At 44.3% G+C, this 26,579-nt stretch overlaps 1 protein-coding gene across 2 annotated transcripts; it reads left to right on the top strand.

Moving 5' to 3' along the window:
- The first annotated feature begins 182 nt into the window (after positions 1-182).
- On the top strand, positions 183-26,579 carry TEX36 (testis expressed 36). Of its 2 annotated transcripts, none has more exons than XM_082269123.1 (4): positions 183-345; positions 5,206-5,328; positions 15,954-16,034; positions 26,214-26,579. In XM_082269123.1, exons 1-4 carry the CDS (start codon positions 295-297, stop codon positions 26,475-26,477), a joined length of 519 nt encoding a protein of 172 aa, XP_082125249.1. In that variant the 5' UTR covers positions 183-294; the 3' UTR covers positions 26,478-26,579. The 2 variants fall into 2 exon arrangements, with proteins under 2 accessions (XP_082125249.1, XP_082125250.1); XM_082269124.1 differs by having other exon boundaries at positions 238-341.

Below are 26,579 nucleotides of genomic sequence, written 5' to 3'. Positions count from 1 at the left end.
CTGAATATCGTACAGCCGCTAGACAGCCTCTACCCACCCGAAGACGGTCCGCTGCCACAACCAATCAAAGTCCGCCTCGGCCTATCCCAGCTACACGCTCGCTTGTTTGTTTTAAAGCCCATAAGTGATAGTGCGGCTACGACAAAATGGCGCCGGAATCGCAGACAATTTATTTATGTTTGAGGTTCCTATGGTTACCAGTAGACGCCTTTGTGTTCCCTAGAGACCAGGAGCTAGTCTGTGACTGACATGAGTTCTGTGTATGGGTGAGGGGACGGTGCGGGATCAGAAGGGATGCCTAGAGGACGCCGGAGTAACCCTTCCACTGACAGGGACGGAGTGTGGGTGAGACGGGGCGGCCTCTATGTGTCTGTATATTGTTATTATCATCAAATACATAGATTTACTATAAAGATATATATTATATATTGTCAAAAGTATTGGGACACCTGCCTTTACACGCACATGAACTATAATGGCCTCCCAGTTTTCAGTAGTTAGGCTGGCCATACACTATACAATTTTCTTGTTCAACTTTCCTTTAGATTTACCAAAACCATATAATATGAGGTCAAACCTAAACACTTTTAACCACTTCCCACCCGCCCTATTACAAATTGACGGCGGGAATGTGGTTGTGTTATCCTGACCGGACGTCATATGACGGCGGCAGGATAACACCGCTCTGGGCGCCCACCGGGGGCGCGCAGAGCGGCGATCGGTGATGCGGGGTGTCAGTCTGACACCCTGCATCTCCGATCTCGGTAAAGAGCCTCTGACGGAGGCTCTTTACCATGTGATCAGCCGTGTCCAATCACGGCTGGTCACATAGTAAATAGGAACAGCCGTTGATCGGCTTTCCTTAGTTCGTGCCTGACAGGCACGAGTAAAGGAGCGCCGATCGGCGGCTCCCCTGACAGGGGGGGGGTCGGCACTGGTAATCAGATCATTGATTACCAGTGCAGACCCTCGGGGGGGGGGGATGCCACTAGATCCACCAGGGATGCCCACTATGACCCCAGGGATGCCCACTATGACCCCAGGGATGCCCACTATGGCCACCAGGGATGGCGATCAGGGCTCAGGGAGCCCCCCATTGCCCTCCCCATCAGTGATGCCCACTAGTGTCCTCCCTATCAGTGCTGCCCACAAGTGCCCATCATTGCCATCCTTTAGTGTCGCCCACCAGTGCCCATTATTGCCCACCAGTGCCGCCTATCAGTGCCCATTAGTGCCCATCAGTGCCGCCCGTCAGTGCCGATCAGTGCCGACCATCAGTGCCCACCAGTGCTGCCTATCAGTGCCCATTAGTGCCCCTCAGTGCCACCTATCAGTGCCCATCAGTGCCGCCTATCAGTGCCCATCAATGCCGCCTATCAGTGCCCAGCAGTGTCGCCTATCAGTGCCCACCAATGCTGCATATCAGTGCTACCTATCAGTGCCACATATCAGTGCCTATCAGTGCCGCCTATCAGTGCCACCCCATCAGTGCCACCCCATCAGTGCCACCCCATCAGTGCCTGTCAGTGCAGTCTCATCAGTGCTCATCAGTGCAGGAAAAAACTTATTTATTTACAAAATTGTATAACATAAACAAAAAAACTTTTTTTTTTTTCAAACTTTTCTGTCTTTTTTTATTTGTTTAGCAAAAAGTAAAAATCGCACAGGCGATCAAATACCACCAAAAGAAAGCTCTATTTGTGGGGGGAAAATGATATAAATTTGGTGTAAGTACAGTGTTGCATGACCGCGCAATTTTCATTCAAAAGCAACAGCGCTAAAAGGGGAAAATTGGCCTGGGCAGGAAGGGAGGGAAGTGCCCTGTATTAAAGTGGTTAATTTGTATGCAGTCAGGCAGGCCCTTGCACTACATAGTTTAAGGTAAATCTAAAGGAAATTGAATAAGAAAATTGTATAGTGTATGGCCAGCCTAAGGTTCAATATTGAGTTGGTCCACCCTTTGCAACTATAACCGCTTCAACCCTTCTGGGAAGCAGTGTTAATTTTGTCGACTAAAACGTTTTTGTCGACTAAATTAACACAATTTTAGTCGACTAAAATATGACTAAAACTAAAACAATTCAGATGACTAAAATACGACTAAAACTAAAATGTCATTTTAGTCAAAAGACTATAACTAAAACTAAATTGAAATTTGCTGCCAAAATTAACACTGGTGCATGCTCAAAGCTTAATACCATAAATAATAACATATTCGATTTTTCACTCCAGGACCAGCAGTAGTATATAATGAGTTAGGAAATTGTAGAGAAATGCTTAAATAATGCATTACAAATTACAATTGAACTACACCCATTCCATTATAGAGGACTAAAATGAGTTTTAGTCGACTAAAATGTACTGGAGTTTTAGTCGACTAAATACGACTAAAACTAAAACACTTGCAGAAGACTAAAATGGGGCTAAAACTAAAATGCCATTTTAGTCCTAAGACTAAGACTAAATTGAAATTTGCTGGCAAAATTAACTCTTCTGGGAAGGCTGTCCACAAGGTTTAGGAGTGTGTCTATGGGAATGTTTGACCATTCTTCCAGAAGCACATTTGTGAGGTCAGGCACTGATGTTGGACGAGAAGGCCTGGCTCGCAGTCTGCACTCTAATTCATCCCAAAGATGTTCTATCAGATTGAGGTCAGGACTCTGTAGGCCAGTCAAGTTCCTCCACCCCAAACTCCCTCATCCAAGTCTTTATGGACCTTGCTTTGTGCACTGTCATGTTGGAACTGCTCATTTGCTATTTCTATGTTTTAGCACGGATATCCGATGTAGCACCCTCCTAGGTAGGTGCTAAGTAAAGCTCCATCTGCTAAGATCTGCATGTTGCATGTTTCCATGTGTGATTCCTCTGGTCTGAGAGAGTTTCCCCACTGTATCAAATAGGGAAGCCTGTTGGACAGTGGAGGAAACCCAGTCAGTGACACACACAGGCTCTTATGACTATCCCAGTGGGTTGGCACAACAGTGGTGCATCCTGGGTAAGTTATAAAAGCCACAGGTACATGTGACAGGGGGTCTTTGGCGGGAAGCCAGGTCCCAGGAGAAGAGTGACGGCTGTCTCACCCTCCTGTTGCTGAGGAAGGTGGTCGCAGGCAGTCAGCCTTGTGGACCAGAAGTGTGGTGCTGAGCCAGGAGGTCCAGTGTATGCTGACGGATGGCGCTGTAGGCAGAGCGACCCAGGGAAAAACAGTGTCTGTGAGTACCGGGAAACTTGCCAGGGGACCACTCCAGTGGAGAGTCAGTGGACGGGAGCTAGCACACACAGCAAGTGAGAAAGGGGTGTCAAGCTAGGGCCCTGAAGATACAGTGCCTTGCAAAAGTATTCACCCCCCTTGAACTTTGCGACCTTTTGCCACATTTCAGGCTTCAAACATAAAGATATAAAACTGGAATTTTTTGTGAAGAATCAACAATAAGTGGGACACAATCATGAAGTGGAACGAAATTTATTGGATATTTCTAAGTTTTTTAACAAATAAAAAAACTGAAAATTTGGGCGTGCAAAATTATTCAGCCCCCTTAAGTTAATACTTTGTAGCGCCACCTTTTGCTGAGATTATAGCTGTAAGTCGCTTGGGGTATGTCTCTATCAGTTTTGCACATCGAGAGACTGAAATTTTTGCCCATTCCTCCTTGCAAAACAGCTTGAGCTCAGTGAGGTTGGATGGAGAGCGTTTGTGAACAGCAGTTTTCAGTTCTTTCCACAGATTCTCGATTGGATTCAGGTCTGGACTTTGACTTGGCCATTCTAACACCTGGATATGTTTATTTGTGAACCATTCCATTGTAGATTTTGCTTTATGTTTTGGATCATTGTCTTGTTGGAAGACAAATCTCCATCCCAGTCTCAGATCTTTTGCAGACTCCATCAGGTTTTCTTCCAGAATGGTTCTGTATTTGGCTCCATCCATCTTCCCATCAATTTTAACCATCTTCCCTGTCCCTGCTGAAGAAAAGCAGGCCTAAGCCATGATGCTGCCACCACCATGTTTGACAGTGGGGATGTTGTGTTCAGGGTGATGAGCTGTGTTGCTTTTACGCCAAACATAACGTTTTGCATTATTGCCAAAAAGTTTGATTTTGATTTCATCTGACCAGAGCACCTTCTTCCACATGTTTGGTGTCTCCCAGGTGGCTTGTGGCAAACTTTAAACAACACTTTTTATGGATATCTTTAAGAAATGGCTTTCTTCTTGCCACTCTTCCATAAAGGCCAGATTTGTGCAATATACGACTGATTGTTGTCCTATGGACAGAGTCTCCCACCTCAGCTGTAAATCTCTGCAGTTCATTCAGAGTGATCATGGGCCTCTTGGCTGCATCTCTGATCAGTCTTCTCCTTGTATGAGCTGAAAGTTTAGAGGGACAGCCAGGTCTTCATAGATTTGCAGTGGTCTGATACTCCTTCCATTTCAATATTTTTGCTTGCACAGTGCTCCTTGGGATGTTTAAAGCTTGGGAAATCTTTTTGTATTAAAATCCGGCTTTAAACTTCTCCACAACAGTATCTCGGACCTGCCTGGTGTGTTCCTTGTTCTTCATGATGCTCTCTGCGCTTTAAACGGACCTCTGAGACTATCACAGTGCAGGTGCATTTATACGGAGACTTGATTACACACAGGTGGATTCTATTTATCATCATTAGTCATTTAGGTCAACATTGGATCATTCAGAGATCCTCACTGAACTTCTGGAGAGAGTTTGCTGCACTGAAAGTAAAGGGGCTGAATAATTTTGCACGCCCAATTTTTCAGTTTTTTATTTGTTAACAAAGTTTGAAATATCCAATAAATTTTCATTCCACTTCATGATTGTGTCCCACTTGTTGTTGATTCTTCACAAAAAATTACAGTTTTATATCTTTATGTTTGAAGCCTGAAATGTGGCAAAAGGTCGCAAAGTTCAAGGGGGCCGAATACTTTCGCAAGGCACTGTATATAAGTTTATATGTTTGCAGAAGAGACATAGCATGTCAATGCAAATGTAGTCAGGAAATTCACATAGTACGCCACCAGGCACCGTTATGCATGAGACCTAAGGGATTCAGACAGTAAAAATAAAAATGAACAGGGGTTCTAACCATTCCCTACCCTATTCATAATCTAAAAAAAAGTGTTGGCTAGAGATTCACTGTAATTGTGGCTTGTACTTTTGTCATCTGATTCCTAATCATTCTCTGTGTTTGTAGTTTCCTCACATAGATGTGAATATGAAGCAGCCTATGACAAGCACTCAGGATATGCTTTACCATGCTAAGTCAGCTTCCTGGAAAAAGCAGAGACTGCCTCTGATATGTGTGACCTGTAACAAGGTAATGACTTTAACTTGCCTAGTATGTCTCCCAAGACATTTTCCGGGACACCCACTAACTTTAACTGCACCACAATACTAATGATGTTATCACAACACAATTGGTGTCCCTCCGGTCCGTAACACTTGAGATATGCAGATTTGGTTCTCTCTGGTGTTCAGTGCAAAGACCTGTAAGGGCTGCCAAGCTAAACCCCCTGCCAAGATGTAGGCAGGTTGCCTACAGAATGTTAGCTAGGCAGTTGGGTGGCCCAGGCTGGGGAAAGAGTTAAGCCTCGTACACACGCGTCGACATTCGGCAGGGAATTTTCGTCCGACGACCGATCTGACGATTTTCGGCTTGTTAGTATGATGCTTCCGACAACCGACTCCGACTTTTCGGCCGAAAAAAAATCTGGTGTGCAGGCTATAACATTTTTGTCCTCCATCAAAACACGTCCGATTTTCGTGCAGTCAGTATAGATTTCGACAGGGAAAAATCTTATGAGCAAGACTAGCCATGCTCAGAGAAGAAAGAACACAAAGAAAGCAAACCAACACATGACATCACTTCTGAAGTAGAATTTTGTCGGTCGACAAAAGTCCAGTGCAGTCTAGGCACATTCCAACCAACAAAACACCACTCTGGACAAAAGACGGACGATCGGTTGGCGGAAAATCGTTGCGTGTGTACTAGGCTTTAATGTTGTAGACTGCTGTTCCTGGACTTTTTGGACCCAGCCTACCCATCCTGTAATATAAAAAGGGGGGAAGGATGGGTTTCGGGGAGTCCCCCCTCAGGACAATGCCATGATTGCTGCAGAAATCAGAGGAGGACTGCTGCACCTTGCAGTCTGTGGAAACGCACCAGGAGTCTGGAGATCTGCCTGTTCCTGAAGAACACCAAGCATGGACTACTACCTTGTTGAGGTATGCTTGGGCAGCCTAGTAGAGTTAGATATGAAACGTTAATTAACAGTGTTTATGTTGAACTGTATCGTCAAAATGCCAACTTAAGTAAAAGTTGCATCTGCTGTCCTAAGCTTGGTCTGAAGTCATTTAAAGGGGAGTATGATGGTTCCTGGCTTATGAAAGAACTAGGGTCAGTAGAGAACATGTGTGGGATGAAGCAAAGCCACTACAAGACGTTTATTCAGAAAGACAAGCAGGAGAAGTAATGTGATGCTTTGGGTAACTTGAAAAAGTGTAAGGTATATTGCAGCCTGTCCTGAAGTGTGGTACCTAGCAGGGTGGAGGCTTCTCCAGTAGTGAGTGGGTCAGTGACTGGCTTCCTCACAACCTGTTGGTTCCCACCGAAGATAAGGGGACCAAACCCACGTTACGGAAACCATGTGGTTAACATGGTAACAGAGAGCTGAGGGAGCTAAGTGAGAGCAAGCATGAGGTCGGTGCTAGTGCTCAGTGCACCCCTATTCTATCCTTGGGAGTGAGTTGGCAGAGGACCGCTAAATGGGTAGAGAGGGTACAGGCTCAATGGTGTCCCTCAATCCTAAAATAACATTTCACAAGTAGGGTGATTAGTGACACAGGACTGAAAATTTTACAGAGGAACTCTACATTTCCCACCACTACTCACAGTGCACGGCTCACCTCTAAGCCAAGGAACTGCCATGTTTGACTTTGACATGAACCCAGCCCTAGGCATTGGTGAGCGAGTGCACAGCAAAAGGTACCCCCCCCCCCGGTGAGTAGCCCCACCCACAACTACCTCATAGGACTTTCCACTGAACACAAGGGAGAACCAAACCTGCATATCTCATGTGTGGTACCCACTTCTGACCACTGTATTCTCTGCAATACCTACTTCTGACCCTTGCACTCTCTGCGTTATGCACACCTGTATCCTGTACTGGGAACTGGAGTCTGTACTGAGGTTTAAGCTGGAAGGAGGGGGTTCTGTACAGGGTAAATATGGGGGGGAAGTCTGTCCTGGGGTTTAGGCTGGGAGAAAGCACTGTAGAAGGTGTTCAACTGGGATGGGGGTCTGTACTATGGGTTTAGTTGGGAGGAAGGGGGGGCTGTACTCAGGGAATAGACTGGGAGGGTTGATTTGGAACTGTTAGTTTGGATCTATACTAATGGGGAAATGGGCTTTTGGTGGGTGGGGGAATTGTACCTTGGATTGCGAGCATAATTCTTTCCAGAAACCTGCTTGTAATCCAAAGCACTCTTATATCAAAGCAGATTTCCTTATAAGAAATAATGGAAACTCAGATGATTGGTTCCACAACCATTTATTCACAAGTCCTTTGGTTTATAGTCCATATAAAGGTTATAGCAATGTGATAGGTTGTGTAACCATAAAATGTCCATCCACAAACTGCAGCCTCCACAAGGGGATTAGAAGCAAAATCAAAAAATCAAGCAGGAGCTACAGAGTATAAAAGAGAAGAGAGGTGCCTCTAAGTGTAGCAGTATGGTTACATTTTTTTTTTTTTTATGTAAATCCTTTTTATTCATTTTTCATGAAAGGTACAAAACTAGAGCCTCTGGGCATACCCCGACTCAATAACAGAAAAAAAAAAAACACAAGTAAAAAAGAACCAACATAAAACCCCCAAACTTGATGCACATACAAAAAGTGTTGTGTGCTCCACGTACCGCATGCATGGCCAATTTGGGTAACAAATAACTCAGTCATGTGGCCAATGGCTAGTCGCCTCCGATAAAATCATTTTGGGGACAGTGCAAGATGGAGCACTTACAGCAGAGTTTCTCAACTCCGGTCCTCAGGGCACACTAACAGGCCAGGTTTGCAAGAAAACTGAAATTCATCACAGGTGATATCATTTGCTGCTCAGTGATTGCAGTATTCTAATCTGCATCTCCCCAAGGTAATACTTAAAAACTGGCCTGTTAGTGTGCCCTGAGGCCCGGAGTTGAGAAACACTGACTTACAGGATCATCCTGTTCTACAGTAGTGCTATCTGTCTCTAGCCAGATATCCCATATTTTGTTGAATTTTTGAGGACCTCCTCTATTTAGATATGTTTCTTTGTATAGAGGGATTATTGAATTGACCAATGAATTCCACATATTGAGGGTGGGAGCACTGGTGGCCCTCCATTTAAGTACAGTTAATTTCCGGGCATAAAAAAGAAGGCCCAGCAAAGTACGAACTGCTCTAGAGTGGGCCAGGGCATCCACCAGTCCTAGGATACATATATCAACTGTGTGTGGTATAGGAATAGTAGTTAAACTAGTAATGAAGTTTAGGACACTTGACCAGTAAGATTGGATAGAGGGACAATACCAGATCATGTGTAGGTATGTGGATGAATCTGCTTGACATCGCCAGCACCTCTCTGGCCTATCTGGGTATATTTTGTGTAATCTGATTGGCATTAGATGGAATCTATGTATGATTTTAAATTGGGTCAAACGATCACTCAAAGACACCAGGTGGGTAAAGGAGTAGTCCCAGACATCCTCCCAGTCCTCAGAGTCTAGTTCCAGAAACTCCGCCACCCAAAAAGCATGTTAACCCTCCAGACCTTGATGCACAGTTGGTTGTAGGGTCTAGATCAGGCATGTCCAACCTGCGGCAGGCAATGCGGCCCACTGCCCCTGACAATTTTTTTTTTTTTTTTGCTGGGGAGGAAGAAGTCGAGTCGGGGGCACAGCCACAGAGGCAGCTTCGGAGGGGATCATCCACTAGTTGTGTTAAATTAGTGCTGGGGGGGGGGGCGCAGCAGCATAGGAAGGGCACAGCAGCGTTTTATTACTTGTATACCTTAACTAAAAGTATATATTTTAAATGCGGCCCGAGAAAATTTCTGTACACTCAATGTGGCCCAGAGAAGCCAAAAGGTTGGACACCCATGGTCTAGATAGATAGTAGATAATGGCTTTTTAGGAGATTCATCCCGAAGGAGCGTTTCTATGTCAGATTGATAGATGGTCAAAGGGGCATCACCCAATTGTCTGATTGCCATGGTGAAGCTGGAAGAACCAGTAGAAGTAGGAATTGGGCAACAAAAACTGGGACTTAAGCTGATTAAATGTTTGCAGTATGCCTCCCTGGAATATTTGGGATAGATATCGGACACCCCTAGAGGCCCACACCATGGGATCGGGTATGGACAAGAATTCTGGTAGCGATGGGTTTAGCCATAAGGGAGTATTTGGAGAGTGTATACTGGAACTGTATTTTGCATATAGAGTTACCGAGGCCCATGCTCTGATCACCGCTTTCAGTGAGATTGTGAGAGGATGAGGGGCTTTAACGCCTTGAAAGAGGACATTTCATAATGCTTTTTAGGACCCCACGAATGTTGCCTCCAGGGCAACTGCAGAGTTAGAGGTGTCAGATGTGAGCCAATTGTGGGCATGGGATAGCATAGTAGCAGTGAAATATAGGGAGAAATCAGGACAGGCGAGCCCGGCTTGAGTCCAGGGCCGTTGGAGTAGAGAGAGCCGAAATCTAGGAGGATGAGAACCCCATAGAAAACTGGTGATATGGGAGTTAAATTGTTTGAAAATCCTTTTAGTGATCCATACTGGGGAGTGGCGCAGGACGTATAACAGAGGGGGGGGAAGTCGTTTCATTTTAATTAAATTGATTTTCCCAATCAATGTTAAAGGGAGATTGGCCCAGGCTTTTAGCTTAGTTTGAACATTTGTAAGAGAGGGAAAAGATTAAGCTTACACAAATCCTGCACCCTGGGTAAGATATAACTCCTAAGTACTTAATCCTGTCCGCCCAACATATTTTCACTGATGGATCCACTCTCTGTGCAGCTTCAGCATCTACTGGGAGTATCAGAGACTTGTCCCAATTCACCCTAAGCCCGGACATGTTAGTAAAAGTTGACAGCAAGTCCAACGTCGCCGGAGGGAGGGCCCGGGGTCCCCGGAGGATAAGAATGATGACATTGGCATAGAGAGACAATTTTTCCTCCAGGGGCCCGACCCGCACCCCCCAACCGCATCGGAGGACCTGATAGCCGAGGCAAGGTGCTCAACCACAAGGAAAAACAAAGCTGGTGAGAGTTGGCATCCTTGTCTGGTACCCCGTTCTACTTTAAAAGGGGGGGGGGGGCGCAAAGCTCCTTCCAGTTTAATTTGGGCCTGCGGCTTTTGATATAAGATGTTGATCCATCTGTGGAAAATGAGGCCAAACACAAAGGCCTTGAGCGCCTCCTTCATATAAGGCCAGGCTACAAAATCAAATGCCTTTTCTAAGTCGAGTGCCACAAGTATTCTAATAACCTCATCTTCTGAAGGAAGTTGTAGATGCGTGTGCACTCTATGAATATTTACATCCGATGATTTGCCCAGGATAAAGCCAGTTTGGTCTATGTTAAACAAGTTCATAGTTCAGGAGTGAGATTCGACGATATCCACAAAGTGGTGTCTTTCCCAGGTTTTTGAATTCGCACTATGTGGGCTTGAGTCATGGATTCAGGTAGGGTGCCCTCCATCAAGCAAGTGTTGAAGTCTTGGGGCCAGTTCAATAACATACATTTTGTACCAGTTGCCTGGGAGCCCATCCAGGCCTGGGTTTTTTGGTGGGGGGGAAGGAAACAAATGGTGGCTTCAATTTCTTCCACTGAGAAATTAGCCTCAAGAGATGCAACATCATCTTCTGCCAGAGATGGTAAGGACAATTCACCTAGGGTAGCCTCTAATTCAGCAGATGAAAAGGGGGACAGTGATTGATAAAGTGTTGCATAATAATTCCTAAAGTCCAGTAAAATATCGGAGGGTCGGAAGTAGCTCCTCCCCCTGCAGTTTGAAGAAGTGGAAAAATAGTTTGGTATTTGGGGTCAGCCACCAGGTTGGCAGGAAGCCTCCCGTTCATATCCCTGGATTCAACCAATTTGGCTTTGAGTATTTTTGCCTCCATTGTGGTAGCACCCAAGAAATGCAGAGATATCGCTTTACAGGTCTGAGCCAGGGAGGAGTAAGCCTCTGGAGAAAGGTTTGATGCAAAGGTGGTCTTGGCCTCGTTTACCTGGTCCTTCAGACCCGCAATCTCTGCAGCACACTCCACCCTGGCTATTTTCATGACTGAAATATATTCACCCCGGATAGTGGCTTTGAAAGCGTCACAGGTCACCAGCAGATTAGTGGTGTTCTCGTTAAATTCCCAATATTGGGCAATTTTCCCCTGCACGTTTTCTACTACCTTAGAGTCCTGTAGCCAGCGATTGTTTGTTTAATCTCCAACCACCTGCCCCGTTTCCACCCCTGAGCCGCAGGGTGACCTCAAGTGGGAGGTGATCAGATAAACCAGCTGATAGATAATTTGCTGAGGTAATGATAGGCAGAGTAGTGGATGAACAAAAAGCGAGATCTATCCTGGAGCCCAAGCGGTGGGTCTCAGAGTGATGGGAGAAGTGCTTGATATGGGGATTTTTCCATCTCCAGCTCTCCGTTAATTGAAGAGCCGAGGCCCAATGTAAAAGATCTGGGTCTGGTTGCCTAGTTGGGTTGGAGGTAAAAGTAAAAAATAAAAAGTGAAAAAAAAAAGGAAAACCTGGATACAGTGAGATGTAAAGATACAGTTCCTTATCTGAAGAACAGACTTTGAGGGCTTTGTCAGTCTTTAACACTTACGACTGGCAGAAAAAAATTGAAAATTGCAAGATGAAAAACAACATGGGTTTACTTCAGGGAGATCATGTCAAACAAATCTTATAGATTTTTTTGACTGGGTGACTAAAATAATAGACGGTGGAGGTGCAGTAGACATTGCATATCTAGATTTTAGTAAGGCTTTTGACACTGTCCCACATAGAAGACTTATCAATAAACTGCAGTCATTGAGCATGGACTCCCATATTGTTGAGTGGATTAGGCAGTGGCTGAGTGACAGACAACAGAGGGTGTAGTCAATGGAGAACATTCAGAACAAGGTCATGTTACCAGTGGGGTACCTCAGGGATCTGTACTGGGACCAATTTTGTTTAATATCTTCAGAAGTGATATTGCAAAAGGCCTCGATGGTAAGGTTTGTCTTTTTGCTGATGACACAAAGATATGTAACAGGGTTGATGTTCCTGGAGGGAAACGCCAAATGGAAAAGGATTTAGGAAAACTAGAAGAATGGTCAGAACTCTGGCAACTGAAATTTAATGTGGATAAGTGCAAGATAATGCACCTGGGGCGTAAAAACCCAAGGGCAGAATATAGAATATTTGAGACAGTCCTGACCTCAGTATCTGAGGAAAGGGATTTAGGAGTAATTATTTCAGAAGACTTAAAGGTGGGAAGACAATGTAATAGAGCAGCACGAAATGCCAGCAGAATGCTTGGATGTATAGGGAGAGGTATAAGCAGTAGAAAGAGAGAAGTGCTTATGCCGCTGTACAGAACACTGGTGAGACCTCACTTGGAGTATTGTGCGCAGTACTGGAGGCCATATCTCCAGAAGGATATAGATACTCTAGAGAGAGTTCAGAGAAGAGCTACTAAACTAGTACATGGATTGCAGGAAAAAACTTACCAGGAAAGGTTAAAGGACCTTAACATGTATAGCTTGGAAGAAAGAAGAGACAGAGGGGATATGATAGAAACTTTTAAATACATAAAGGGAATCAACTCGGTAAAGGAGGAGAGCATATTTAAAAGAAGAAAAACTACCACAAGAGGACACAGTTTTAAATTAGAGGGGCAAAGGTTTAAAAGTAATATGAGGAAGTATTACTTTACTGAGAGAGTAGTGGATGCATGGAATAATATTCCTGCAGAAGTGGTAGCTGCAAATACAGTGAAGGAGTTTAAGCATGCATGGGATAGGCATAAGGCTATCCTTCATATAAGATAGGGCCAGGGACTATTCATAGGATTCAGATATATTGGGCAGACTAGATGGGCCAAATGGTTCTTATCTGCCGACACATTCTATGTTTCTATGTTTCTAAAAAAACAATCGTTGTGGAATGTTCAACAAAGGGAGAACTCCTCAGATAGGATAACGAAACGCAAATCCTGCACAGGAGTGTAACATGTCAAAGTGCCACCAAGTCTAGAAGTGCGCCTTTAAATGTTGTTAATAGGATCTTCCCCTTTCCATCTTGTGGTAGAATGTGGGCATCAGAATTGTGTAAGGGAAAGAAGAAGAAAAATAGTGTGCCTGCAAAAAAAAAAAAAGGCATTAAGTTTAGTATTACCCCAACAGGTTTAGTGAAGAGATGATATCCAGGAATCCGCTTCCTCCGGTGTGTTGAAAAAAACACACTTTGCCATTGTGGGTAACTCGGAGCCAACTGGGGTAGAGCATTCTGTACTGCACCCCTTTCTCTCGTAGCCTCCGCCAGACCTCCATGAATGATTTACGTTTCTTTTGCAACTCGGCCGAGAAATCTGCGTATGGATGTGTTTTCAAACCGCAGCTCAGGCTTCTTTCGGGCCTCGCCGAATATTCTATCTCTGTCCTAGTAGTTTAGGAACCGGACCAGAAAGGATTTGGGGGGTGCCCCCAGAATCTTACTGTCAGTAGAGACCCTGTGGGCTCTTTTAAATACATAAGTGGGGGAGACATCCCTCACATCCAGTATATCCTTGAAGAATGCCTCAGTAAACTCTGCTGGTGCGTCCCCCTCTGCTCTCTCGGGTAGGCCCAACACACAGATGTTATTGCGCCACATGTGAATCTCAGCGTCATCCGATTTTAGCCATCAGTGATTGTACTGTGCGCTGGAGTGAGTCAAGGAGACCCGTATGTTGCGTAGTGATATCTTCCGTGACAGATATACGATTCTTGGTCTCCGTGCGGCGGCCCCCGAATCTTATCCAGGTCGTTGCGGATGAGATTACATTCCTCTACCAGGTGGTTTATGCAAACTAGTAGGGAGGTCTTGCTACGTTCGATGGCCTGAAGGATGACCTCAGTATATGTGCCCAGAGTGCATTCCGGTGTGTTAAGAGAAGGCTCAGAGAGATTTGCTGCCCCAATTTCCACTAATAGGGAATGCAGCTTCCCGGCCAAGATGGCGTCAGAGCACGGGGCCTCCGGGTCAGAGAGTCTTTTAGGCGGCTGTTGCACAGCAGAGCGGCGTTTGGATGGCATAGAAAATGAAACCCGACAGTCTCCACCAACTCACAATGCCCAAGAGGGGGAATATAACCGCTGATATCCGCTGGAGTTCGTTTTGATTTAATCAGGATGTGAGGAGCTCCCGAAGCGGACGTCCACCTCACTCTACATCCAAGTCATGCCCGCAATATGGTTACATTTAATGAATGTTCAACAATTAGCAACTCACATGGCTGATGAGCTTTACCCCAGATGCCTGAATACTTAGATGTGCCTGTTTTAATCATCAACCATGTGAGTTGCTAAATGTTGTACCTTTATTAAATGTACCCATATTGCTACACTTAGAGGCGCCTCTCTTCTCTTTTATACTCAGTTGTGACATGATGCTACTTGTATATCAAGACATTGCTTGTTTATCAAGACAAAATTTATAAAAAAAATTTGCTTGTCTTGCAAAACACTCTCATACTAAGTTCCTCTCAATCCAAGGTTTTACTGTACATTAATTTGTGTGTTACTCACCCCTGCACTCTGTTATCTACTCCTGATCCCTGCATTACGCATTCCTGAGCCCTGTGTTCTCTGCATTATACACTTCCTTCCTGACTCAAGGCAGAAGGACATCACCAGCACACAGTGGATCTCCAATGTGGGTCCAAAGCTCTATTCAACATTTAAATTGTTAAAGCAAGTGCAACGTTTCGGAGCCTTGCAGGACTCCTTCATCAGGCATGTCACATGCTTGATGAAGGGGTCCTGCAAGGCTCTGAAACTTTACTGTTGCTGTAACAATGTGAGAGCTAACTAAAGCTTTGGACCTGGTTTGGAGATCCACTGTGTGCTGGTGGCGTTCTTATGCCTTGACTATCTTTTGTTCCTACCGATTAGTCTCTTCAGCACCTGCTCACATACACAGCAATTTTCCAGGAACGCATGCATTGGGGTTGTGCAGTGGTATCCTTCCAGTTTCAGGGACCAAATAGGAAATACAGATAAATCCCTGCTTGTCACCAACCAACCTTGTGCCAACCTTGAATTTTTGGATATCTCATCATTTCTGTTTTGGTTACAATGGTCACCCGAAAAAATACAGAGGGTAAATCTCTCCAATGGGGACACAGACAGTCATAGTAACTTGCCAGAAGTTAGAACTTCTGACAGTGTTTTTCCTGCTGTCTGCGCCTTTATGTTCCATTGACCACCAGAACTCCCCTCTTTTATCTACAGTTGTCACATGGACAGGGAGTGATGGGAATATCTCTTTAATGGGGTCACAGTCAAAAATAAAAACCTGCCAAAAAATGTTTCTCTCTTCAGTTAGCTGGCTGTATTGCTGACCCACTTGCTTCTGTACTTTCAGTCACTGAATCAGAGAAAGCACTAAGATTAGAAATCTATAGTATACACACTTGTTCTGGGTCAGCAACACATTTACTGACACAGATGGTCAGCCATCCACAGCATTTCAGTATGAGACCTCAGCAATGGCAGCCTCCAATTTTTTCATGATATATATCCTTTATTAAATAGAGATCTTTATAACTTTATGATTCGTGTATGTACTTTGCAGAATGACAACCCTATAAATGGAGGCACTCGTCTGTGTAATAACCAGCATTGAAATGTATTCTTGTTTGCAGACTGAAGTCCAAAATGGATTCCCATTTTCTTCACATGACAACAGACACGTAATACAATTGAGCGGAGAATACCTGGATTCCGTAAGTGTGCTAAGAAAGTGATCCATTCACCTACTTAAGCAGATCCCTAGGCAAGCCGCTAAATACACAGATTAAGTACATACCTGCCAAAGAATTTGTATTTCTGTCATCCATTCCGGAGATTTTGACAGCTCTGTCACACAGCACAGCCCTGTCTGGCAGGGCAGAAAGCTTGACCCGAGTGCACACAGGGACACACACACTTAAATGGAACTTACACTACTACACTACACATATGTGTAGGATGAATATGATCTAAATCTTTATTGGGGTGTTGTACTCCCCCCGAGAAGATGCTGTCTGCATTGACTCTCTTATTGCCTACATAATTAAAGATGTCATATATCTCCATGGCTGCATGGGTGGGTTAAGAAGTGTAGGATGAATATCCCATTTGATATCATATCTTTTTTTGCAAAAATATATTAATGGTGTTGATGCACTGTTTGCACTTTAATTATTATTATCAATACTGCTCACCCACAGCAAGCGCTATAGGTAGCCCCTCCACTTGTGGCTATATATACTGGCATATATACTACACTACACATATGTATTCATGTATTTTTATATAAAAAAAAGCATTCAAACCCAAATCCGCCTTGATATAACCCTTCTGTAATATAAAGCAGGACTCAAGACCAGTAGAGTGAGGTCAGCACTCTGGCCAGTGCTGTCAGTCAAAAACTGAACATCAAGGGACAACATAGGGCAAGCCTATTATGCCCTTTCATTGGTCAATCAGCAGGTTGCAGGGATATTGATTAAAACAAACCTTCACTCTACCAGCTTCCTTCTTTCACACAATTGCAAAAATGTTTTTTTCCTAAACATCTTTCAGGACAGCACCTGAGAGACCATGGCTCTTCCCACATCCAAGGAAACTCCTCATCCACTAATCTTTAAAAAGGAGGCTTCTTCCCACCACATATCAGTCTTTGCGTTTCCACCAGCCAGGAGGGATCACCTGGTGGGAGTCGGGATCTCTTAGGTGTTTCCCTGGGAGACTTGGTTCCTGCCTCCACCTGTTAATTTTTTTTTTTCAAGATTTATCGATCCTCCTGGCTCCACCTGAGGCATCTGGTGTGCATGGGCTCCTTCTCTCCCTTCAATGCTTGGGGAGGGAGAGCCGGTACTGCATGCGGGTGCTGCTCCTGGGTGGCGGCGATCTGGCAGGAGGCCCCGGTCCGCGTGGAGGCTGGCATGGCGCCAATAGCCGCCACTATCTTGGTGTTGGTTCAGGGAGCTCCAGGCAGGAAGTGAGGTATCCTGATGGGGCGGTACCCGCAATGTGTGCAATACAGCCAACGATGGAGGCAGGCGCAGCTGCAGGGGGGACAGGCACCAGCAAGGCCCAGGTAAGGGATGACTGTAAGTAGCCCTTGTACTCTGAGCTCTACCTTCCCCCCCCCCCCTCCCTGGTGGCTGGGGCCTGTCTGGGGACTTGGAGTCCTGATACACTTCACTGTGCACCTGTGTGTAGCCTTGAGTGTTTGCTGGGGGTTCCATTTGTTTGTTTTTGGAAGTCAAAAAGCTCTGATCTGAAAAAGAAATCCCCCTCATTTAAGTTGCCAGAAGGGTGGAAGAGGCCGCTATGTCAGGAATGCATTGCTGCTCTTGTTAAGAAAGAATCAACGTCAGTTTGTAGCGACATGAAAGAGCTTGATGCCACCATTCAGTCTTTTCGTTCATCTTTAACAAGCGCGGAATGCTTCTACCTCAGAGTCCTCTTAAGGCCCACTGTTAACCCCTCTGGTGGATACGGATTTGAATCCCGCTACCCAGGAGGGCCATTCTCCTGCTCATTCCAATGAAGATTTAGAGGAAGAGGAAGGAGAGGAAGTGGAAAATGCTCCCAGTAAATATAAATTGTCTTTGGATCAGGTGGATGATTTGCTTAAGGCAATTTATGCTACGCTTGGTTTAGGAGAAGAGACTTTATGACCGTGTGTATGAAGGCCTCAGTGAGCCAAAGGGGCGTACCTTCTCCGATTCCATCAAAAAAACAATGGTTGGACCCAGAGAGAAAACTTTTTTTCCCCCTTAAGCTCATAAGACGTTTTCCCTTTGAGGAGGACCCGGTGGCAGTCTGGAACAAGGTACCGAAACTTGACGCTGCTTTTTCGCAAATATTGATGTAGAAAAGTAACAAACGACCAGGCAATACATTTCAAAAAAAGAAGGGAGGTTTAAAAACAACAGCTGCAGCTGGGAACAAATTAATTATTTGTTCAAAGAATGAAAGGCACGGAAGCCTTTTTATAACAATTTTTGACCATAGCATTACATGTGGTACAATATGATTGGTTGTCAAAACATACGTCAATGTAATTACCATAAATAAAAAAATAATGTATATCTGCAGTTCCGACACAGATGTCTGAAACTGTCTGATCTTTATACTAATATACTATACTATAACTTTCACCCAGTAAACTTGTGACTGTCTTATTAAAAATACCAGTATGAAGCAGAGTGGTCAGCTAGAGTTCACCTTTTAGGCATAGCTTTCTAATTTATGACATAATATAGTAAACATTATTAAAGACTAATAACTATTGCTTTAATATTGAATAATGATAGTATTGCCACTACTACTATGATGATGATGATAATAAAACATCTCTTATTAATGATGATAATAATTATATTAATAACATATGCAAATTAATATGAATAATATGAAATACATGGGTTAATATGAAATTCTACAACAGTATTCAGATCAACGGATTTGGTGTTCGAAGACACAGGAGTCTTGAACGATCCCATGGACAAGAGACTAGATCTTCTCCTTAAAGTGGAGTTCCACCCTATTTTTATACTTACCTCCATCTTCTCGCTCCAGGTCACCTGAAAAAGAAATGGATAATCGCATATATTTTATTTTTTTTTTACTTACCTCGTAGCGAAGAAAAAATACTTACCTTACTTCCTTCTTCCTCGGCCGCGGCCCGTCGTCACTTCCTGGCTCTGCAATGATTCCTGGGAGCTGAACGTCATAGCTCCCAGGAATCATTGCGCCTGCACCGGCCCCGACGTCAGTTCCGGGTCGCGCGCGTCATCCCCTTCTAAACAGCTTCTGGGCATGCCCAGAAGCTGTAGAGGGATGACGCGCGCGACCCGGAAGTGACGCCGGGGCCGGCGCAGAGCATCGTGGGACCAAAGAAGGCGGAAGAAGACGCCGAAGGGGATCTCCCTGGCTTCAAGCTGCCCACATCTGAGATGGCAGCGCTGGACAAGACGTTTGCAAGGTAAGTATTTGTCCTAACAGGTAAGTGCAACCCGGGACAGATCAGAGGCTAGCCATTGTGGAATGCACTAGCCCTGACTGTCCCGGGGGTATTAAAAAAAAAAAAAAAAAATCCAGGGTGGAACTCCGCTTTAAGAAATCCTGGCAGGCTATTCTAGGAAACCTCAACTCAGCGATGGCAACTACTTGTGTAGCCAGGTATCTGGAGTATTGGGTTAACCAGCTTAAAGCACATATTGTAGCAGATCCACTCAAACAAGAAATCTTGGATTCCTTCTCTACCCTTTCATCAGCTGTAGCTTACATAGCGGACCTTCTGCTGAGTCTAGGCTGACAGCTAGGTCTGCATCACTTTCTAATTCAGCCAGAAGAGCACTTTGGTTGAAGACCAGGGCGGGTGACTCTGCATCCAAGAGTAAGCTTTCCGGGATTCTTTTTACAGGAGACCTGTTATTTGGTCCAGAGCTAGATTCCATCCTGGATAGAACAGCGGACAGGAAAAAGTAATTCCCCGCTAAAAAGAAACAGCCTCTCGGACATCTTTTTCACCCTCAAAGATCTCAAGATCAGAAAGGCAGGCCTCAATCAAAGAGACAGAACTGGTCCTCACAAAAGCAGAAAGGCAAAGGAGGACTCCTTTTCCATCCTCCTACACAGACCAATAAGACCCAATGTCTGGGGCACTTCCTCTGTGAGGAAGACTTCTACATTTTCTCCCCCAGTGGCAAAAGGTAACATCAAGCTAATACATTTTGACAAAGCTTTCCCAGGGGTACAGGATAAAATTCTCAAAGATTCCCCCAGAAAGGTTTCTGATCACAAATCTTCTGAAAGATTCTACCAAAGCTCTGGCCTTAAAGATCCTTATAATGGATCTGATACAACAGAATGTGGTAGTTACAGAAGAATATCAGCAGGGTTTTTACTCGCATGTCTTTCTGGTAAAGAAACCTTCCGGAAGCTTTTGTCGGATTCTCAATTTAAAACAAAACAGTGCGTTACGAAAAATTTCGTATGGATTCGATTTTTACAGTCCGGAATCTGTTGACCAAATAATGCTTCATAGCATCAATAGATATCAGAGATGCTTACCTTCACTTACCCATCAGCATTCAATCTCAAACATATATGAGACTAGTGGTGAACATGGGAAATCCGATTCTTCATCTACAATTTTGACCCCTTTCTTTTCGGCCTTTCTTCTGCTCTGCGGATTTTCACGAAAGTGATGGCGGAGGCTCTGGCTTCACTTCGTCTGCAATGTATTGCAGTGATCCCATACTTAGACTACCTCCTTCTATTTTTTCCTTCAAGGGAGAAACTGCTGAAGGATCTGACAGGGGCTCGCAGCCATTTGGAGTCTGAGCTGGATCCTGAACATCCAGAAGGCAAACTTGGAGCCAGCTCAGATGGTTCAATTTTTGGGCTACAAAATTTGTTCAGTGGAGCAAAAGATGTTCATACCAGAAGAAAAGGACAAGGTAAAATCGGTGGTTACTATGTTACAGAGCAATCAATTAGTATCAGTTAGTAATGTTATGTCAGCCCTGGGAATCCTGACGTCAACCATTCCAGCTGTTCAATGGACGAGACTCCATTTTCTGGCCTCTTCAAACTTTGTTCTGCAAGCCTGGGATCACAATCTGGAATCTTTGAAAAAGCTAGTAAAGATTCCAATCAAAGTGAAAAGATTGCTCTGGTGGTGGAATAAACAGTCAGTCCTATCCAGGGGTAATTACGACATATGCCAGTGCCTGGGGTTGGGGGGCCCATTGGGAAAAGAATCTGGCTCAGGGAACATGGTTCCAGGAGCAGGCTTCAAGGTCTTCCAACTGGAGAGAACTAAGGGCAGTAGCAATGGCTCTGAATTCCTTCTCAAGAGACATTCAGGGGTACCATGTCCAGCTTTTGTCGGACAATGCCACAACTGGGGCATGCTCAAACAAGCAGGGGGGAGCAAGAAGCAGAGCCCTGCAGCTACTAACCAGGAAATTCTGGAATGGGTAGAGAAGCATTTACTATCATTATCAGCAGTCCAACTCAAAAGCATGCTGAATGAGGTTGCAGATTTCCTGTCCAGACAAGTAGTACAGGAAGCAGACTGGGCCCTAAATCCGGAGGGGTTTGCCCTGATTACAAAAAAATGGGGGACACCCCAGATGTATCTTCTTGTTTCCAGAGAAAATACGTAAATTCCTCTGCTCTTCCCTGACATGACCCCTGGGAGTTTTAACCAGGTTATGCCTTCCCACCATTTCAGATGATTCCGAGGGTGTTAAGGAAGGTAGAAAAGGAGAAAGTTGTTGTGATTCTAATCGCCTCCTTTTGGCCAAAAGGGGCCTGGTTCTCCACGATTCTTCACTTATCAGGCAAACCATTTTGACACCTTCCTCCAAGGAAGCATCTTCTGTCTCAGAGTCCAGTGAACTTCCCAGATCTAGCCAGACTAACGCTGTCCGCTTGGTATCTGAAGATCATCTGCTGAGAAAAAAGGGGTTTTCAGAATCCTTGATAGCCACCCTGCTTTCCAGTAGGAAAAAGGTCACTGGGGCTATTTATGCAATAGCCTGGAATGTATTCATATCCTGGTGTCATTTAGAAGGTCGACCCCTGGAAGACTTGTCCTCAATTCTGGAATTTCTGCAGGCTGGCGCAGAAAAAAGACTTGCAACCAGTACTCCCTAAAGTGCAGGTGGTGGCTTTAGGAGTTTTCTTGGAAAGGTCTATTGCCTTGGAGTATTTAGTTGCAAGATTTTGTTAGGGCTCTGGCCAGGAACAGGCCAGTCTAGGTGAAGAGCTTTTCAAAATGGGATCTTTCGGTGGTTATTCATGCATTAACGAAAGAATCTTTTGAGCCTTTGGATTCAATTTCACTGAAAAATCTGACGCTCAAGATGTTTTTTTTTTTTTTAGTGGCCTTTACTTCGGCAAGAAGGGTCAGTGAGCTTCAAGCTCTATCGGTAAGAGAACCTTTTCTGTCCATTTTTGCAGACAAGATCATCCTCAAGACAGATCCAAACTTTTTGCCAAAAGTGGCTTTGGCTAAAACTGTTCTCAAGACATTGTCCTACCAACTTTCTGTTCAAATCCCTCTGGGGATAAAAAGAGGCTTTTTCACAAATTGGATGTAGGGAGAACTCGTTTGTGTTATCTGGAGGTAACAAAAAGTTTCAGGTCACCCGACTCTGTTTATTCTTTTCGCCGGTAACAAAAAAGGTCACTGAGCATCTAAAGGATCAATAGCCAGGTGGCTCAGATCGGCAATCTCGAAAGCATATTGCCATATGGAATTACCTCCTCCTTTAGGGATTAGATTGCATTTTACTAGAGCTCTTGCAACCACCTGGGCAGAAAAAGCTGGTGCTACTCCCGAGCAGATCTGCAAGGCAGCCACGTGGTCAAGTTTTTTGACGTTTGCTCGTTATTACATATTGGACCTTTTTATCAGTTAGCAATAAGGCCTTCGGCAGAAAGGTCCTGCAAGCTGTTGTCCCTCCCTAATGGGGTGAGTCTCGGTTATCTTCTCAGCTGCTGTCCTAAAAGATGTTTAGGGAAATTTCAAGTTGTTTTCCAAGAGTCTTTCAGGACAGCCCTTACGTTTTATATATTGCTGTGATTAACTATGATGTGCTTATGTGTTCCACCCTGGACCGGAGGTACTCCTACTATGACTTTTTTTTTATAGAAGGTGCTGGCACTTCTGCCTTTCTTGCCTAGGCAACAGAAACAATTGAGTACTGATGTCATACTTTTTTTATTTGCGCATCTAGATTTTCAGGACATGCTTTCAGGGTGTGCACCTACCAGGGTCTGCAATACTACCCTGCCTTATCTCACTGACTATCCAAGCTTAATTACAAATGCTGTGCACATTTAATTGTTTGTTTCTCAGAGATTGTCTTATTAAAACTCTGTGCATTTGTACTGCTGGGACCTTGAAAAAGGGGGGGGGTGCACCCCAAAAGCTTATCCTGAAAAATTGTATGTTAGTACAAATAAAAAAAAATAAAAAAAGTATAATATCAGTACTGTACTCAGTTGTTTCATTCGAAGTGCACTAATATGGCTACAATCACTAGGGCCTATGGTATATATTCCAGGAGGCTTCAAGGCAATCCAAAACAGATGCACATCATCAGGGGCCAGAAGAGACAGCTTGCCTCCTAATGACCTACAAGAGGAAGATAGCAGCACAGGATGGGACCTGGAGGAGAGCAGTGTGCAGGAAGAGGACTAGGATGGATCTGCTGGTTTTGTACAATATTGTAAGTACACTGCTCAAAAAAATTAAAGGAACACTTTGAAAACAAATCAGATCTCAATGAGGAAAATTATCATGCTGGATATCTATACTGATATGGACTGGGTAATGTGTTAGGAACGAAAGGATGCCACATTATTTGATGGAAATGAAAATTATCAACCTACAGAGGACTGAATTCAAAGACACCCTGAAAATCAAAGTGAAAAAATGATGCAGCAGGCTAGTCCATTTTGCTAAAATTACATTGCAGCAACTCAAAATGGTTTGTATGGCTCCCATGTGCTTGTATGGATGCCTGACAACATCGTAGCATGTTCCTAATGAGAGGACGAATGGTGTCCTGGGGGGTTTCCTCCCAGATCTGGACCAGGGCATCACTGAGCTCCTGAACAGACTGAGGTGCAACCTGGCGGCATCAGATGGACTGAAACCTAATGTCCCAGAGGTTTATTGGATTTAGGTCAGGCGAGCATAGGGGCCATTCAATGGTATTCTAAATTCTCAAGGAACTAGTTGCATACACTTGCCACATGAGGCCGGGCATTGTCATGCCAATGATGAACCTGCCAATTCTGGTGTTCAATGGCAAATGCCAGTCGAGCTCCATGGTGCCAGGCAGTGAGCACAGGGCCCATTAGAGGACCTCAGGCCACCTTCATAAAGTCTGTTTGTGATTGTTTGGTCGGAAACATTCTCACTAGTGGCCTGCTGGAGGTAATTTTGTAGGGCTCTGGCCGTACTCATCCTGTTCCTCCTTGCACAAAGGAGCAGATACCGGTCCTGCTAATGGGTTAAGGACCTTCTACAGCCCTGTCCAGCTCTCCTAGAGTAACTGCCGGTCTCCTGGAATCTCCTCCATGCTCTTGAGACTGTGCTGAGAGACACAGCAAACCTTCTGGCAATAGCACGTATTAATGTGCCATGCTGGAGGAGTTAGACTGCCTGTGCAATCTATGGGTCCAGGTATCGCCTCATACTACCAGTAGTGACACTGACCCTAGTCGAGTGCAAAACTATTGAAAAACAGTCAGAGAAGATGAGTAGGGGAAAAAAATGCCAGTGGCTTACACCTGTAAAACCATTCCTGTTTTGGAGGTTGTCTCATTGTTGCCCATCCAGTGCACCTGTTAGTTTCATTAACCCCAAAGCAGCTGAAACTGATTAACAACCCTCCTCTGCTACTTAACTGACCAGATCAATATCCCTGGAGTTTAATTGACTTGATGCTGTACTCTGACTAAAAAGTGTTCCTTTAATGTTTTTGAGCAGTGTATATTTATGCAGCATTGGAAGAAGACAAGAGAAAAGTGGCATATTGACTGTATTCCTGTGTGTGGGTTGGAAGAAGTTCCTCTTTAAAATGGAACTAAACTCCACGGTATACTTGCCTCCACCTTCCAGTGATGTACTAGTTACAGTACATCCCTTATTAGCCACTATATTTGGCTATCTCCCTGGGTGCCGGTCTCCTAATTAGCAAACGGGGGATGTGGTCATCATGTACATGTGCATGGAAGTCAGTCGTTCCTGCACAGCTGAAGTTTTTCAGGAATGCACATCGAGCTGAGCATGTGCAGCTCAGTGTATATTTGGTAAAAAAAAAAAATTGAGAGCAGGTGGGTAAGTTTGCATTATTGCAAAAGAGCCATAACATTCCTCTTCAATAAAAAGCTGCCTGTTGGTAGTTTTCAAAAGGTTCGGTTTAGTTCCACTTTAACTGCAGTAGGGAAAACTGAGGTCAGTAACCTGCTTTTACTGTTTGGCAGGGGTGCCTGTATCAGAAGACTGGCTGAACACAATTACATGTCCTTTGACAACTAAAACAGTTTACACATATAGATTTCAATATTGTGCTTAGCTGTCTCCCTGGAACTAAGTTTATAAGCCAAACTCCACCAAATATTTTTTTTTTTTTCTTTCTTTTATTGTGTGTTAGTTTTGGATAGAGTGGGGAGGGTCAGTTTACAGGAGGATAAGAACAAGAAAATGTGTCACCTGCATGGGTGGCAATAAAAAAAGCCTGACAGATGTGCTAATCCTTTCCTTTATTGTTTCCATTGGTGAGATTTCTGATTATTCCATCATGCCTTTATGTGACCACGACAGAAAATGAGCATAAAGCCCCGTACACACGCAATGATTATCGGCCGACCGATCGTCCGTCTTTTGTCCAGAGTTGTGTTTTGTTGGTTGGAATGTGCCTAGACTGCACACGAATTTTTTCGCCCAACAAAATTCTACTTCAAAAGTGATGTCATGTGTTGGTTTGCTTTCTTTGTGTTCTTTCTTCTCTGAGCATGCCCAGACTTGCTCATTAGATTTTTCCCTGTCGAAATCTGTACTGACTGCACGAAAAATCAGCCGTTGTGTTGACGGCCAACAAAAATTTTATAGTCTGCACACCAGATTTTTTTCGGCCGAAAAGTCAGAGTTGGTTGCCGGAAGCATCATACTAACAAGCCGAAAATTGGCAGATCGGTCGTCGTACGAAAATTCCCTGCCAATTTTCATCCTGTGTGTACGGGGCTTTAATCTTTACAATGAGACCCTGATAGAAATAAACACCTAACAGAGGTTCTAATCCTTTCCCACTCTATCCAAGAAGAAAAAAATAAAAGTTTTGTCTGTTATAAAAGGAGATAACCTTTACATATGTTTTCAGGGACTTGGGAGAAGAAAGACTCCACATGAAACAAGACAGCAGTCTTCTCAAAACTTCAACCTTTCGTGTCATAGCACTCCCCCCAGACCTTCAAGTTACTGGAACAATTTTACCAATTACCAGATCTCTTACAGAGGAAGGCAGGACCTGGAGACTCCCTTCTGCCGGAGGTTTCCCAAACATCACCATGAAAGGTCTGCTCATATCGGGGATCTTCCTGAGAATCGTTTCATGTGGTTTGGTGCTGATCGTGGGCTATCGTAGATCAGCTGCCCTTTCAACATTGTGGATGAAGAAGCAATTTATACTCTATAAAGCATTGCTCATAAACCTGTTAATACTTTCTCCTTTATGAAATAATTAAAG

The sequence above is a fragment of the Pelophylax lessonae genome, assembly GCF_965119305.1.
Source record: "Pelophylax lessonae genome assembly, chromosome: 9".
In the NCBI taxonomy this organism is placed as follows: domain Eukaryota; kingdom Metazoa; phylum Chordata; class Amphibia; order Anura; family Ranidae; genus Pelophylax; species Pelophylax lessonae.
Note: the sequence above shows the minus strand (reverse complement) of the source record. Positions and strands in the feature narration are given on the sequence as shown.